The following is an 11,907-nucleotide window of genomic DNA, read 5'->3' on the forward strand; positions in this document are numbered from 1 at the left end:
TCGTAATAAAATGACGGTAAAAGGCTCCGCCCACTTCCTATCCATGTCTTGCCATGCAACGACTCTGTGAATGGACTGGAGAGGTGTAGTGGTAGAGTCCTCCGTCAGGAATGAGATATGTGTGTCGACTTTTTATTCTCCCTTAAAATTATTATGCCATAACGCTGCACAGAGCAGCTCTGCTAACAAGAGGAAGCTCCAACAGGGTAAAACGAAATGACGTCAGTACTCCAACGGGGCGGAGCATAATCACGTGATTGAAGAGGCGCGCGGAGCTGCAGCGGGCCCGCGCGGGGGCGCTGCTCCTCGCAGCCATGAACGCCACAGACGAAGAAGAAGAGCCGGATGTTCCGGACCGTGTGAGGTGGCTGTCGAAGCGATCGGGTGCCCGGGTCTCTATGGTCTCTGTAGCCGGATCCAGGAGCGGGTCCTCGGGGATGGGGCTCCTGCTGGTCTGCTTGGCCCTGCTGGTCTCCGCGGTCCCCCCTCTTAGCGCATGGGACGAGGACCTGGAGCTGCTGGACCTGGTGGAGGAGATCCCGCAGACCTTCTACCAGTTCCTGAACGTGGAGCAGGTCCGTGCCGAGCCGGGTCTGGTTAACTCTTGTCATAATGAAAGATTATTGCGACGATCACAGCTGATAGATCCGTTAGAGAAGGTGATCGATAATCAGACCAGATGTTACCTGATCATGTGTTTTTTAACCTGATCAATAGAACCTGCAGCAGGTGGAGCCAGGTGGGTGGGGAGGCTGTTATTGGTCCGTTATTGGTTGCTTATTAATGTAATGCTGTGTTTCTGAGCATGTGCAGTTCGCACAGCAGCAGGTTGCTCTGTGATGCAGACGGCGGCGGACTCTGACATCAGGCGGCGTTGAGCTGCTCAGAGGAAGTTGGTGTTTTTAAGGGCGATGAAAAAAAACCCCACAATGACTCTTCTTCTTCTTTTAATAAACGGGCTGAAGAGGCCTTCTCTGATTGGTCAGCAGGTGCCTTTATCTAGCTTTGACTGATTCTAATGCAGGTGCTCAACATCTGTGACATCACAGGAACCCTGGTGGGAATCAGCTGCGAGAAAGTAAATGTTCAAATAAAGACGAGTCACAGGAAGTTCATCATGTGCAGGTTTTCTCTTAGTTATCTCAAATGCCATCAGAGATGATGTCTGTGGCCACGGTGGTTGTCCGCCGTCTCCGTTAACCCGGGCTCTCTGCCACAGGCTCCGAGTGCCGCCGCTGTGTTTCCTCAGCCCCGTGACAGAGACTCAGCAGCAGATCAGCGTCGTGTTCTACACCATCACACGGGCCTTCATTCACTGCTGTCAGAGCAAACATCACCTGGTCTCAGGTGTCCAACGCTGACCTCTGACCTCTGTCTCTCTTCAGGAGGCGTCGGGAGCAGAGATAAAGAAGGCGTACCGCCGTCTGTCCCTGATTCTGCACCCCGACAAGAACAAGGACGAAAACGCAGAGACACAGTTCAGACAGGTGGGAACAACGACAAACAACAACAACCTTAAACACAACAGCAGCACAAACGACACTCGTGAGACCTGATGACTGTTAGCGTGTGTGTCTTTGCAGCTGGTGGCCATCTATGAAGTCCTGAAGGATGAGGAGAGGCGCCGCAAGTGAGTGTTTACATCTGTTTACGTCAGTCAGTGAGAGCCAATCAGAGCTTGGCGTTCTGACAGGTGTGTGACTCCTCAGGTATGATGACATCCTGCTGAACGGGCTCCCTGATTGGAGGCAGCCGGTGTTTTACTACAGACGGGTGAGGAAGATGAGCAACGTCGAGCTGGGCTTCCTCCTTTTCGTCATCCTCACCGTGGGGCACTACGCCGTCATTTGGTCCATCTACCTGGAGAAACAGCTGGTGAGTTGGCCAATCAGAGCGAGGTCATGGTATATCTGCTGCAGCCAATCCGAAAGGAGCAGATAGAAATAGCCAATGAGGGCCGGTCTTCTGTCTGCAGGATGAGCTGCTAAGTAAGAAGAAGAAGGAGAAGAAGAAGAAGCTGAACTCCAAACCTGCAGAGGAGCTCAGGTGTGTCAGTCAGGAGCGGGCTGACAGGTACGGTGTGACATCATCACCTGTGGAGTTCCTTTGTGTGTGTGTCTGATGTGTGTGTGTGTGTGTGTGTGTTTCAGAGACCAGGAGCGACCTCATTGGCAGGACATCCTCCCTCTGAAGCTCAGCATCTGGATCTACCTGTCCATTAAGAACCTCCCCCAGGCCGTGCAGGTAAGAGTGGGCTGGTCTCCTCAGTAAGCCATAGCCACAAGGCCTCTGCCTATCAGGACGTGAGGGGGCGCGGGTATGGCAGCAGTCTGGGCCAATCACAAAGCTAGATGTAATTAGAGCGACTGCAGACTGAGCAGCGCTGAGGAAGGAAAAGCTCCACTATAACAATAAAGTTTGGCCTGTTTGAATCCACAGCTGTGAGATGTGCCCACACTGATCAGGGTCACATTTGTGATCTGAGGGATTCTTTAAAGTTTAACGCTCTGGATTCAGAGCAGATCTGACCCCAGCTCAGCCGGTGTTTTAGGACCAGAACAATTAAACTGTAGCAGGATCGTGTCAGATGCTTCACACCCTAATGCTCTAACCACAGTGGGATCTTCCAGGAATGATGACACTATTTTCCAGTGATACGATTGGTCGATGAAACCCCGTCAGAGATGACGACCGTCAGCACAGAACCAGCTGAGCCCCGAGGGCCCTCCTGGGCTTCCTGCTGAAATCAGTGGAGTGTTTCTCTGCAGTTACAAAGCTGTAAATATCACAGCAGATGTTACGGTGTCAAAGAGGCTGGGACACAGGAAAGTAGGTCGCCTCATTGATTTTTGCATTTTATTGCATAGAGCCTCTTTGAAAATATGCTTCAGTCGACAGGAAATATATTCATCATCTGTGCAAAGATTTGTGCTGTGAAGCAGTGAGAGATTACTGTTGATGATAACCAAGCGTTTGGCACATCTGTCAGTTACATTTAGAGATGAAAGCAGAAATGATGGAAGTTTATTTACACACCTAAAAATGTTTGGTTTGAGTGTTTGTCAAGAGTCGCCTCCACTCTCAGGTACACCTTTTCCATTTAAAGTCTGAGCGGCTGTAACTCTGGCTTCTATTGGCCGGTTTGCATGATTGACACCTCTTTTTAATCGTTGAGCCAATAGAATCACGGTATCGTTGTCGTGTTTACGTCAGTTCCATCAATCAGAAGTTGCAACACGAAAAGTACACGTGTTACTAAATTTAAGATCCTCGTCCAATCAAATGTCTGTAACTGGGCAGAAAACTGGATTTTTTTTTAACAGGAAACGGCTCTGAGGCATTGTGGGAGATTGAGTTATTAAGGAAACAAGCTGGATGTTTATTCTGTGAAAGCAACAGGAAAAGTCTGACTTCATGAGCGGTCTGCTTCTGCGGCTGGTTCGGTAAATCTTCGTTGGAGCGTGACGAAACTCGCAGTTTAGGAATTTGTGAAATCTCTGCTTTCAGAAAATGTACTGTTCGCTCGGGTAGCTCGTGCTATCGAGGCTCTGTTCTGCTTGTTTATGGACATTTCATGAAATGATGTGACCGTTAACTGTTTGTTGTTTTCGCTGTTTGGTGTTCGTAGAAACAGTTCATACGAGCTTGTAGCTGAGATTCAGAGGTTCCTGTGGATGCCACACACGCCGGGACTTACACAGCCTGTAACTCCTGTTACAACCGATGTAACGGGAACACACCCTCGGTACCGGTACGCTTTGAGCTGGTTAATGTGGCGATCTTTGGCACAGAGCGGGAAAAGGTGACAGCTGCAAGATAGAGCTGTATCCATGGAAATATGAAAGCTTCCTGTCCCACAGCCTGATGACGTAGCAGTGGAAATCCCTTCTGGTCCCGGCTCTGGTGCTCCTGGTTCTGACCCAGTCTCTCTGTTGCAGGAGGTGAAGCAGTACTATGAGGACTATCAGCAGATGAAGCAGGAGCAGAGAGAGGCTGAAGCTGAGCAGGAAGTGGCTCCACGTAAGAACAGCTGATCAATAATCAGTTTTCAAGCTGCCAGTTTGCCTTCAGAGTGATCAGTAATCAATCAGTAATCGCTGACCCGTCCTCCTAGGAGAGAAGCGGCCGAAGGTAAAGAAGCCGAAGGTGGAGTTTCCCATTTACGAGCCATCGGCAGAGAACCAGAACCACACCCAGAGCTATGACCCGGCCACATCTATCGAGGACATCGAGGAGCAGATGGACGACTGGCTGCAGGACCGCAGAGCCCCCAAGAAGAAGGTTATTGATCGCGTATTGATTGCTCACATCAGGTGTTAAAGAGGACCTGTTCTGGTTCTGTTAAACGCGATCCAGCCTCTGTGAACACTCTTTGTCTGTCCTCAGGCTGCCGATTGGACTGAAGACGAGCTGAGTCTCCTTAGCAGGTTGATGGTAAAATTCCCAGGTGGAACTCCGGGCCGCTGGGAGAAGATTGTTCATGAGCTGGGTCGATCTGTCAGCGATGTAAGTGTGTTTGGTCTTCACTCTGCTGTGAAGGCTGTCCTGTCATCATCTTCTCCAATCAGTTCAGTTCAATTCAGTTTTATTTACACATAAATCACAACAGTCACCTCAAGGCGCTTTATATTGTAAGGTAGACCCTACAATAATACATACAGAGAAACACCCAGCAATCATATGACCCCCATGAGCACTATGAGCAACAGTGGGAAGGAAAAACTCCCTTTTAACAGGAAGAAACCTCCAGCAGAACCAGGCTCAGGGAGGGGCGGGGGGAGGAAGACGTGCTGTGGAAGAGAGCCAGAGATGAATAATCACTAATAATTAAATACAGAGAGGCGTCATTTAACAGGGACATACTCTCCTGGACCTTCTCTGCTTCCTGTAACAGAGTCTGTTTCTTCTACAGGTGACGGCTAAAGTCAAACAGATGAAAGACAGCGTGAGCCACACCTCAGGTAACTCCGCCCACCTCCAGCTTGCCTTCTGGACAAAAATGTCGCTGCAGTTCAACGTCGATAAACTTTCCAGGTCGTGTTTCTGTGGCGTAGCTTTGATTACTGATTACCGTGAACAAAGTTTGTAGATGACCAAATAAGACGCTGTAAAAATATGTTGTTACATTTTTGACACCAGTGATAATGTCAGTCGTCTCCATATGTGTCCAAGTTCCTTATAGGACAGTCACGTTCTATTCTTTGGTTCTACTGTCGGTTCTGTCCGGTTTCATCAGTCGTACTCCGATTCTCTCGTGTTTCAGGTCTGGTAAAGCTGTCGCAGCTAAAGGCGCCTCCTCTTCCTGTGAAGTCACATAATGTGGACGACAGCATGATGACTCAGAGGGAGGGCGAGGCTTGTGAGGAGGAACAAGAGGAGGAGGTGGAGGCACCGACGGTTCGCAGGAGGAACAGGAAGTGTTCGGATGGGGGGGGGGTGAAGGTCAGAGGTCGTCGGCAGAGAGATTTTGACCCGGCGACGGTGGACGAGGAGGACGCGGAGCCTCAGGCGGAGCCCACCGTGTGGACTCAGAACCAGCAGAAACTGCTGGAACTCGCTCTGCAGCAGTTCCCTCGCGGGACGCCCGAGCGCTGGGACCGCATTGCCAAGGTGGTCCCGGGAAAGAGCAAGGTGAGGTGGGGGCGGGCGAACTTTCGACAAGCGATTGAGAGGCGATCAATAACTTTTATTTTTTTTATTTATTTATTTTTTTTAGAAAGAGGGGCAATACATATTAATGAACATTTTAACAAATGTAAATATGCCAGATTATAGCCTTGGGCTAATTTCCATCTGCAGACCCTCTGGCAGGTTGGTGTTAAACACAAGTTAGTAAAAACATACAGAGACACTATTTACAGGTCATGTGACAAGGACAAAAACAGTGATCACATTATACTAGAACAAACAATGACAAGGAGAGTGGACACAGAGGACAGATAACAATAACGGAAACACATCAATTATATTGCACAAACCCCAGTATTGCACATGCCCTGACCGTCGTGATATTGCGTTCACCCATTGCACTAACAGTTGTTTCCCTTTTTGTAATACACTAACTCTTTTTCCCGTCCAATATAAAACATGATTATTAAACATGATTACATGTTTGTGTCCCTCAGCCGCCCTTTTAAGTGACTCTTAAAAATGGGTAGACTTGTACTTTCCCTCACTGACAGTGGAAGACTATTCCAGAAGCTCACTCCCTGATATGACAGAGCATCTGTGAAAAGGTGGTCCGTCTAAATGTCACTTCACAATCACCTCTAACAGTGGCTCGAGTCAGTCGAGACCCGGCAACACTGCTAGACTTTTGTTTAATAAAATCACTCATTGGTGGAGGCACCAGACCATGTATAACTTTGTATATTAGACAGGCAGATTTAAATAATTTGAAATTAGTAAAATTTAAAAACTTGTATTTTTCTAAAATTTGACAATGGTGACTGACGGATTGTGTGTATCGATTACAGGAGGAGTGCATGATCCGGTATAAGATCCTCGCTGAGCTCATTCAGAAGAGGAAACAAGCCAAGAGCTGATGCAAGGTTATGACTCCACCCCCTCTGGTCAGGTGACCTTCCGCTGCCTCCTGATTGGACAGAATCACAGCACTTAGAGGATTGGACAACGAGGCGACACACACACAGATAACTGATCAGAATATTGATTAGACGTTCTTCCAGACTGAGCATGCTCACAGCATTGATCAGAAATTCTGTGTGATATCAATCGACTGATCGATATTCTGATTTGTGATCATCAGCCGGTCACGCCTTTGTTTTTGGGCCCCACCCTCTGCTGTGTGTGTGTGTGTGTGTGTGTGTGTGTGTGTGTGTGTGTGAAACAGGAAGTGACCTCACAGTCTGATGTGCCTTAATCTCTCTTCAGCCAATCACGTGTTTACTCATCAATAAACAGTATTTATTAGCTGCCTATTTGTTTTTCTTTGACTGAAATATTTACAATAAAACCTTGTTTCGTATTGATTGATTGTCATCGGCACTGATCAGCTCATGAAATAAACGTCTGATTTCTTTTCCTCTTTACCTGTGGTCAATAGTTTGAGTTCTGCTCTTTAACACGTTTTTAAAATATTGATCAAACTCAGTTGATAATGTTGTATTACAATATTATTTTATTGATCATTTTCACAGATCAGTGCCCTGTAGATGCTGAAGTGATCAATAAGGTTATGCTTATTCAATTCCACCGTCAGGCCGCGGTCTGTCTGTGTGTGGTTAACATGTTCCCGTGTCTGAGTGGCTAACTGCCCACAGGTGTGAATGTTTGTCTTCCTCTCTGTGCTAGCAACACCTGACCAGGGTGTTTCTACCTAAGACAGCTGGGATAGGCTTCAGCCGCGAATCAGAATGGATGGATGCATATTTCCATGGTAACCAGGTAACCAACTGACAAAGAAATGAAGCAGCAGGAAGCGCTGTGGAAAGTACAGCGTTTATAGAGATTGACAGACCACGTGACTTTCGCGCATTGCATTGTAGGTACGAGTGGCAACAAAATCAAAACACTGCATCAAGCGCTAGCACCGGTAATCACCTGGGATCACATCCATAACAGCAGCAGTGACCGGAACCTGGTCTGTGCAAGCCTCTCTTATTACGAGCTCTTATTTTCTATTTAAGGTTTGAACTCCGCCTTTGTTCTGAAAATCCTGCCGGAAGCGGCCGGGCTCTTCCTGCCAGCTGAGCAGAGCCGCAGAGGAAAAAACTGCTGTCAGTTAGCGTTAGCATTAGCCTCGCAGATAGCACATTTCTGCCGCGCACACGTCACTGCTGCCGTAAGTAACGTCAAAGTTTCCTTTTAGCTTCTGGACTTTTTAAAAAATATATATATTTAAATGAATTACGTCACAGATCAACGTTTAATACCGGGCTGACGTCATGTTAGCATCATAGCTAACGTTCAAAGGTATGCGAGTTTGTACAGGTGAGTTCATACCTGTACAAACTTCAGCTTTAAGGGTCGAGTAAAGGAAAACCCAAAGCTGTCCAATCAGAGCACCTCAGAAATATCGCCTGCATTCAGATCACGTGGGTAGCTTCAAGAAGAACAAGCCGCACGGTCCAGGTCAAAGGTCACGGGACAGCGATCAATTATCAGTAGTGAATAGACCGGATCAGTAGCGTGTGTGATATAAACACCTGTGTAAGCAGCATGCAGCAGCTGTACAACAGCTGACGTCATCAAACTTTCCTGACCTCTGACCTTTAGGAAGAGCTCTGTGAGTAACGCTTACAGTACAGTATAGATGGGTTAGTCACGAGGTGAGGAAGAATTTGGAGAACTGCCCGACCTTTGATGGGGTGATGCTGAAGGCGCGACCCTGCAGAGGGTTCATGTTTGTTCAGGTTAGCTGAAGTCGACAGATGTGTCTCAATTGTGACGTGGTCGGAGAGCTGCTTCGTTCATTGTAGTGTTTGAATAAGAGGACAACGTCATCAGACTTCATGTGTAATCCACTCAAAGGGTAGAGTTGGGATTATGGCAGCAGTACAAGCTCTGTGCCCCAAAGCTAGGTCTGCGTATCGCTGGTTTCTACAATCTGCAGTTCTGATTCACAAGGTCCTCATTCAATTTAGCCTCAGACAGAAATATTATAATTCATTTATCAGTTATATCCATGTATACAAACAAAGCTGTGAGACTTCATCAGAGGTGTGAGCATCACAGCTTTGTGTCAGAGTAACTGAGGATAAAACATGAAGCAGATGTTCCTGGCCTGGCTTTTTATAGCAGATGACCTTAAAATCTTCTGCAGCAGAACAAAAACTGAAGAAAACCATGAATCACCATGTGAACATGAACTGGTGCTGCTGAAGGGAAGCAAAGTTACAGAGGTTTGATTACAGACACAGCTGAGCAGTCATTGAGGTTTACGTGTGTTCAGTACTGTAGAGCAGAAATGGGGCTGTGAAGTCAGAGGCCGACACGCTGAACACAGCAGCGACTGGTTCATGATGATAGCAGAGCTTTGATGGTAAACTGGTGTGTGAGCACACTGAGAGAGAGAGAGCTGTAGGGCTGTGCGATATGACCAAAATCTCATATCCCGATATAAATCATCTGTCGTCCGATAACGATATAAATCACAAAAATGTAACATATTCTGTGAATCTCGGGCAGCTCGACTTGCGTGAAGTGTTTCCAGCTGGGCTTCTAGAGTCCAGTGTTTTAACCGATGCATGAAACGATACATTTTTAGACATAAGTTGTAACAGCCGCCGTTTTCTTTGTGAGTATTTATTACACGGCGTGCTGCGGGGAAAAGCCTGCTCTAACGTTTGAGTCTAAGGTTTATTTTTTTAGCACCTGGCGACTCTTTTTTACTTCTCATCCGTAAACACTCTGCATCTTTCACGTGATTCAGTTTATTTTGAAAAGTCTCAACAGGATCTTGAGCTTTATTGTGAAAGGTGTATGTGGAAAATAAACAAGCGGACACGCGATGGTTGTACCGTTGTTGTTGCTAACGACAACGCATAAAAACAAGCGCTTGTCTGTCTGTAGGGTGGTTATATATAAGAGAAAGAGAGAACTTTAAGAAATTAATATAGCCTCTACAGTGACATCAAAGCCATGAAAAAATATTACTGTAAACAGTTTATTTTGCGACACCACGAAACAAACGATAGCGTAAAACGAGAGATGTTTTTATATCATCATCCGATATATATCGTTATATCGAACAGCCCTAGAGAGCTGTGCAGGAAGTAAGAGCCAAACTCCGAGGGGATGAATGAGGATGTTTGAAGCGTACTTTGGATCTTCTTTGGCTGCTGGTTCAGTCAGTTTAGCTCAGCGTGAGGAAACCTGCAGAATCTGTCAGATGTCGACTTTCAGCCCGTCTGTGAACGTCTTTGTGTGGAATGCGTGTACCTGCTGTTTGCTGTTGTTGAAGTAGTTTTGTGAGCTTTAAGCTGAGAATCAAAATACATTTAAAACAGATTCAATGAGTCGATGTCACAAAAACAAACTAAAAATTTTGACTTTTAAACCCACTGTCCCCAACCGTGACAGGCGGTGAGCGTAGAAGGATGGCGATATCGGTGCTAGGTGAAACGAGGCGGAGCAGGTGGTGTCTCGTCAGACGGGCGCCGTACAAAGGTTTTGGGTGTAAACAGAGAGTGAAATAAACACTTACGATGACATCATAAAACAGGTTAGACTGGGTTTAGTCACTGGCTACCTGACTTCCTGTCACTGCAGGTGATCTTCCTGACCTGTGCAGGTGAATCGGGAAGATGCACTTTGAATGATTCGTTTGGAGTCGTTATCTTGGCTACAAACAGGAAGTGACCTCTCTGATACGCTCTTTGTCCTCAGGTGTCCTCAGGTGTGATGCAGATGCCATGTCCCTGCAGGCTGTGCTCCAACAGAGGATTAGCTCTGCCCAGCAGCTGCTGCAGCGGGCGGAGACGCTGTGTCTGGGTGTCGAGGGTCACCAGAAGCTGTGTGGGAAACTGCGAGCCGAGCTGCGCTTCCTGCAGCGGGTAGAGGCAGGAGAGGTGCACGTGAAGGAGTCTCACCTGCACAGCACCAACCTCACCCACCTGACAGCCATCGTGGACTCTGCACAGAGTCTGGATGACATCACAGCGCTGCTGCACGTCTTCACCTACCAGGACTCTGCCGGGCACCGCCGCACCCTGGTGGTTGATGTGGTCGCCAACGGGGGACACACTTGGGTGAAGGCAGTGGGCAGGAAGGCGGAGGCTCTTCACAACATCTGGCAGGGGCGGGGCCAGTATGGCGACAAGAGCATCATACGGCAGGCCGAGGACTTCCTGCAGGCAAGCCGCCAGCAGCCTGTACACTACTGCCACCCGCACGTCATCTTCGCCTTCTACAACGGCGTCTCCAGCCCCATGGCTGACCACCTGCGGGACATGGGCGTGTCCGTCCGCGGTGACATCGTGGCTGTGAATGCTGTGGCAACTGAGGAGGAGGAAGAGCAGCACCAGGAGGAGGAGGAGGAACAAGCTGAGGAAGACAAGGATGGTGAGGTGGACGAGGAGGAGGAGGAGGACACGTCAGAGCTCACGCGGGTTGACCGCGGCACAGTGGTGGCCAGCCTGGCGTTCCCAGCACAAGTGCATGTGGAAGAGTGCCGGCGGGTGAATCTGGACATCACGACACTCATCACGTACGTGTCATCGCTCAGCCACGGCCGGTGCCACTTCGCTTTCAGGGAGCATGTGCTGACAGAGCAAGCCGCCCAGGAATGCCGCCAGCAGGTGCTTCCGCAGCTCGACGCTTTTATGGAGGGCAAGGAATTGTTTGCCTGCCGTGCCGCCGTCCACGACTTCCAGGTCATTCTGAACACGCTTGGCGGGCCTGGTGAGAAGGAGCGCGCTCAGAAGCTGCTGGCCCGTCTCCACGTGGTGGATGACCAGCCGTCGGAGCGCACTCTGCACCTCACGCCCAGTGCCAAGATCAACCGCCGTTCACTCATGATCTTTGGCACCGGAGACTGGCTGAGGGCCGTTACCATGACAGCAAACAGCCGCTTTGTGCGGGCGGCAGCCAATCAGGGCGTCCGGTACAGCGTGTTCATCCACCAGCCAAGAGCGCTGACCGAGGGCAAAGAGTGGAGGGCCACACCCGTCTGAGGCCACGCCCACAGTTGACTCATCTGCGGCAGACGGTTTCAATCAATCAGGCTGATCAGACATCAGTGTCAATAAAGCTTGGGTTTAAATTAAAGTTTACATTGTGGAGAAAAAAGGTTTAGTTCAAAGAAAGGAGAGAAAAATGGAAAACTTTAGTTTGAGTCTTTGTGTGGTCACGTGCTGCCTAAACTTCCTGTATATGTATCTGCTCAATAAAGTATATGTACTGATCAATTCACTGAAACCACGAGCCTTTTTAAATAAAGTAACC

At 48.3% G+C, this 11,907-nt stretch overlaps 2 protein-coding genes across 3 annotated transcripts; both read left to right on the forward strand.

The window, feature by feature from the left end:
• Positions 1–299: 299 nt before the first annotated feature.
• On the forward strand, positions 300–7,052 carry dnajc1 (DnaJ (Hsp40) homolog, subfamily C, member 1). 2 transcript variants are annotated; one of them, XM_085254247.1, is made up of 12 exons: positions 300–575; positions 1,386–1,487; positions 1,584–1,630; positions 1,710–1,875; positions 1,976–2,073; positions 2,151–2,244; positions 3,939–4,020; positions 4,115–4,281; positions 4,387–4,506; positions 4,913–4,961; positions 5,264–5,631; positions 6,477–7,052. In XM_085254247.1, the coding sequence occupies exons 1-12, from the start codon at positions 315–317 to the stop codon at positions 6,543–6,545; spliced, it is 1,623 nt and encodes a 540-aa protein (XP_085110373.1). In that variant the 5' UTR covers positions 300–314; the 3' UTR covers positions 6,546–7,052. The 2 variants fall into 2 exon arrangements, with proteins under 2 accessions (XP_085110373.1, XP_085110374.1); XM_085254248.1 differs by having other exon boundaries at positions 1,976–2,046.
• Positions 7,053–7,571: 519 nt separating this feature from the next.
• On the forward strand, positions 7,572–11,870 carry lg18h7orf25 (linkage group 18 C7orf25 homolog). The gene is made up of 2 exons (XM_085254321.1): positions 7,572–7,804; positions 10,351–11,870. Exon 2 carries the CDS (start codon positions 10,377–10,379, stop codon positions 11,634–11,636), a length of 1,260 nt encoding a protein of 419 aa, XP_085110447.1. The 5' UTR covers positions 7,572–7,804; positions 10,351–10,376; the 3' UTR covers positions 11,637–11,870.
• Positions 11,871–11,907: the final 37 nt, after the last annotated feature.

Source organism: Mchenga conophoros, linkage group LG18, assembly GCF_057382185.1.
Source record: "Mchenga conophoros isolate Kocher_MC1m ecotype Shallow Benthic linkage group LG18, M_conophoros_male_GT1.1, whole genome shotgun sequence".
In the NCBI taxonomy this organism is placed as follows: domain Eukaryota; kingdom Metazoa; phylum Chordata; class Actinopteri; order Cichliformes; family Cichlidae; genus Mchenga; species Mchenga conophoros.

Excerpts from the sequence above, each read along its gene's own strand:
- lg18h7orf25 (XM_085254321.1), top strand. The coding sequence starts at position 10,377 with ATGTCCCTGCAGGCTGTGCTCCAACAGAGGATTAGCTCTGCCCAGCAG.
- dnajc1 (XM_085254247.1), top strand. The coding sequence starts at position 315 with ATGAACGCCACAGACGAAGAAGAAGAGCCGGATGTTCCGGACCGTGTG. Across the intron at positions 576-1,385 it reads AGTTCCTGAACGTGGAGCAG|GAGGCGTCGGGAGCAGAGAT; the intron begins GTCCGTGCCGAG and ends GTCTCTCTTCAG. Across the intron at positions 1,631-1,709 it reads GATGAGGAGAGGCGCCGCAA|GTATGATGACATCCTGCTGA; the intron begins GTGAGTGTTTAC and ends GTGACTCCTCAG.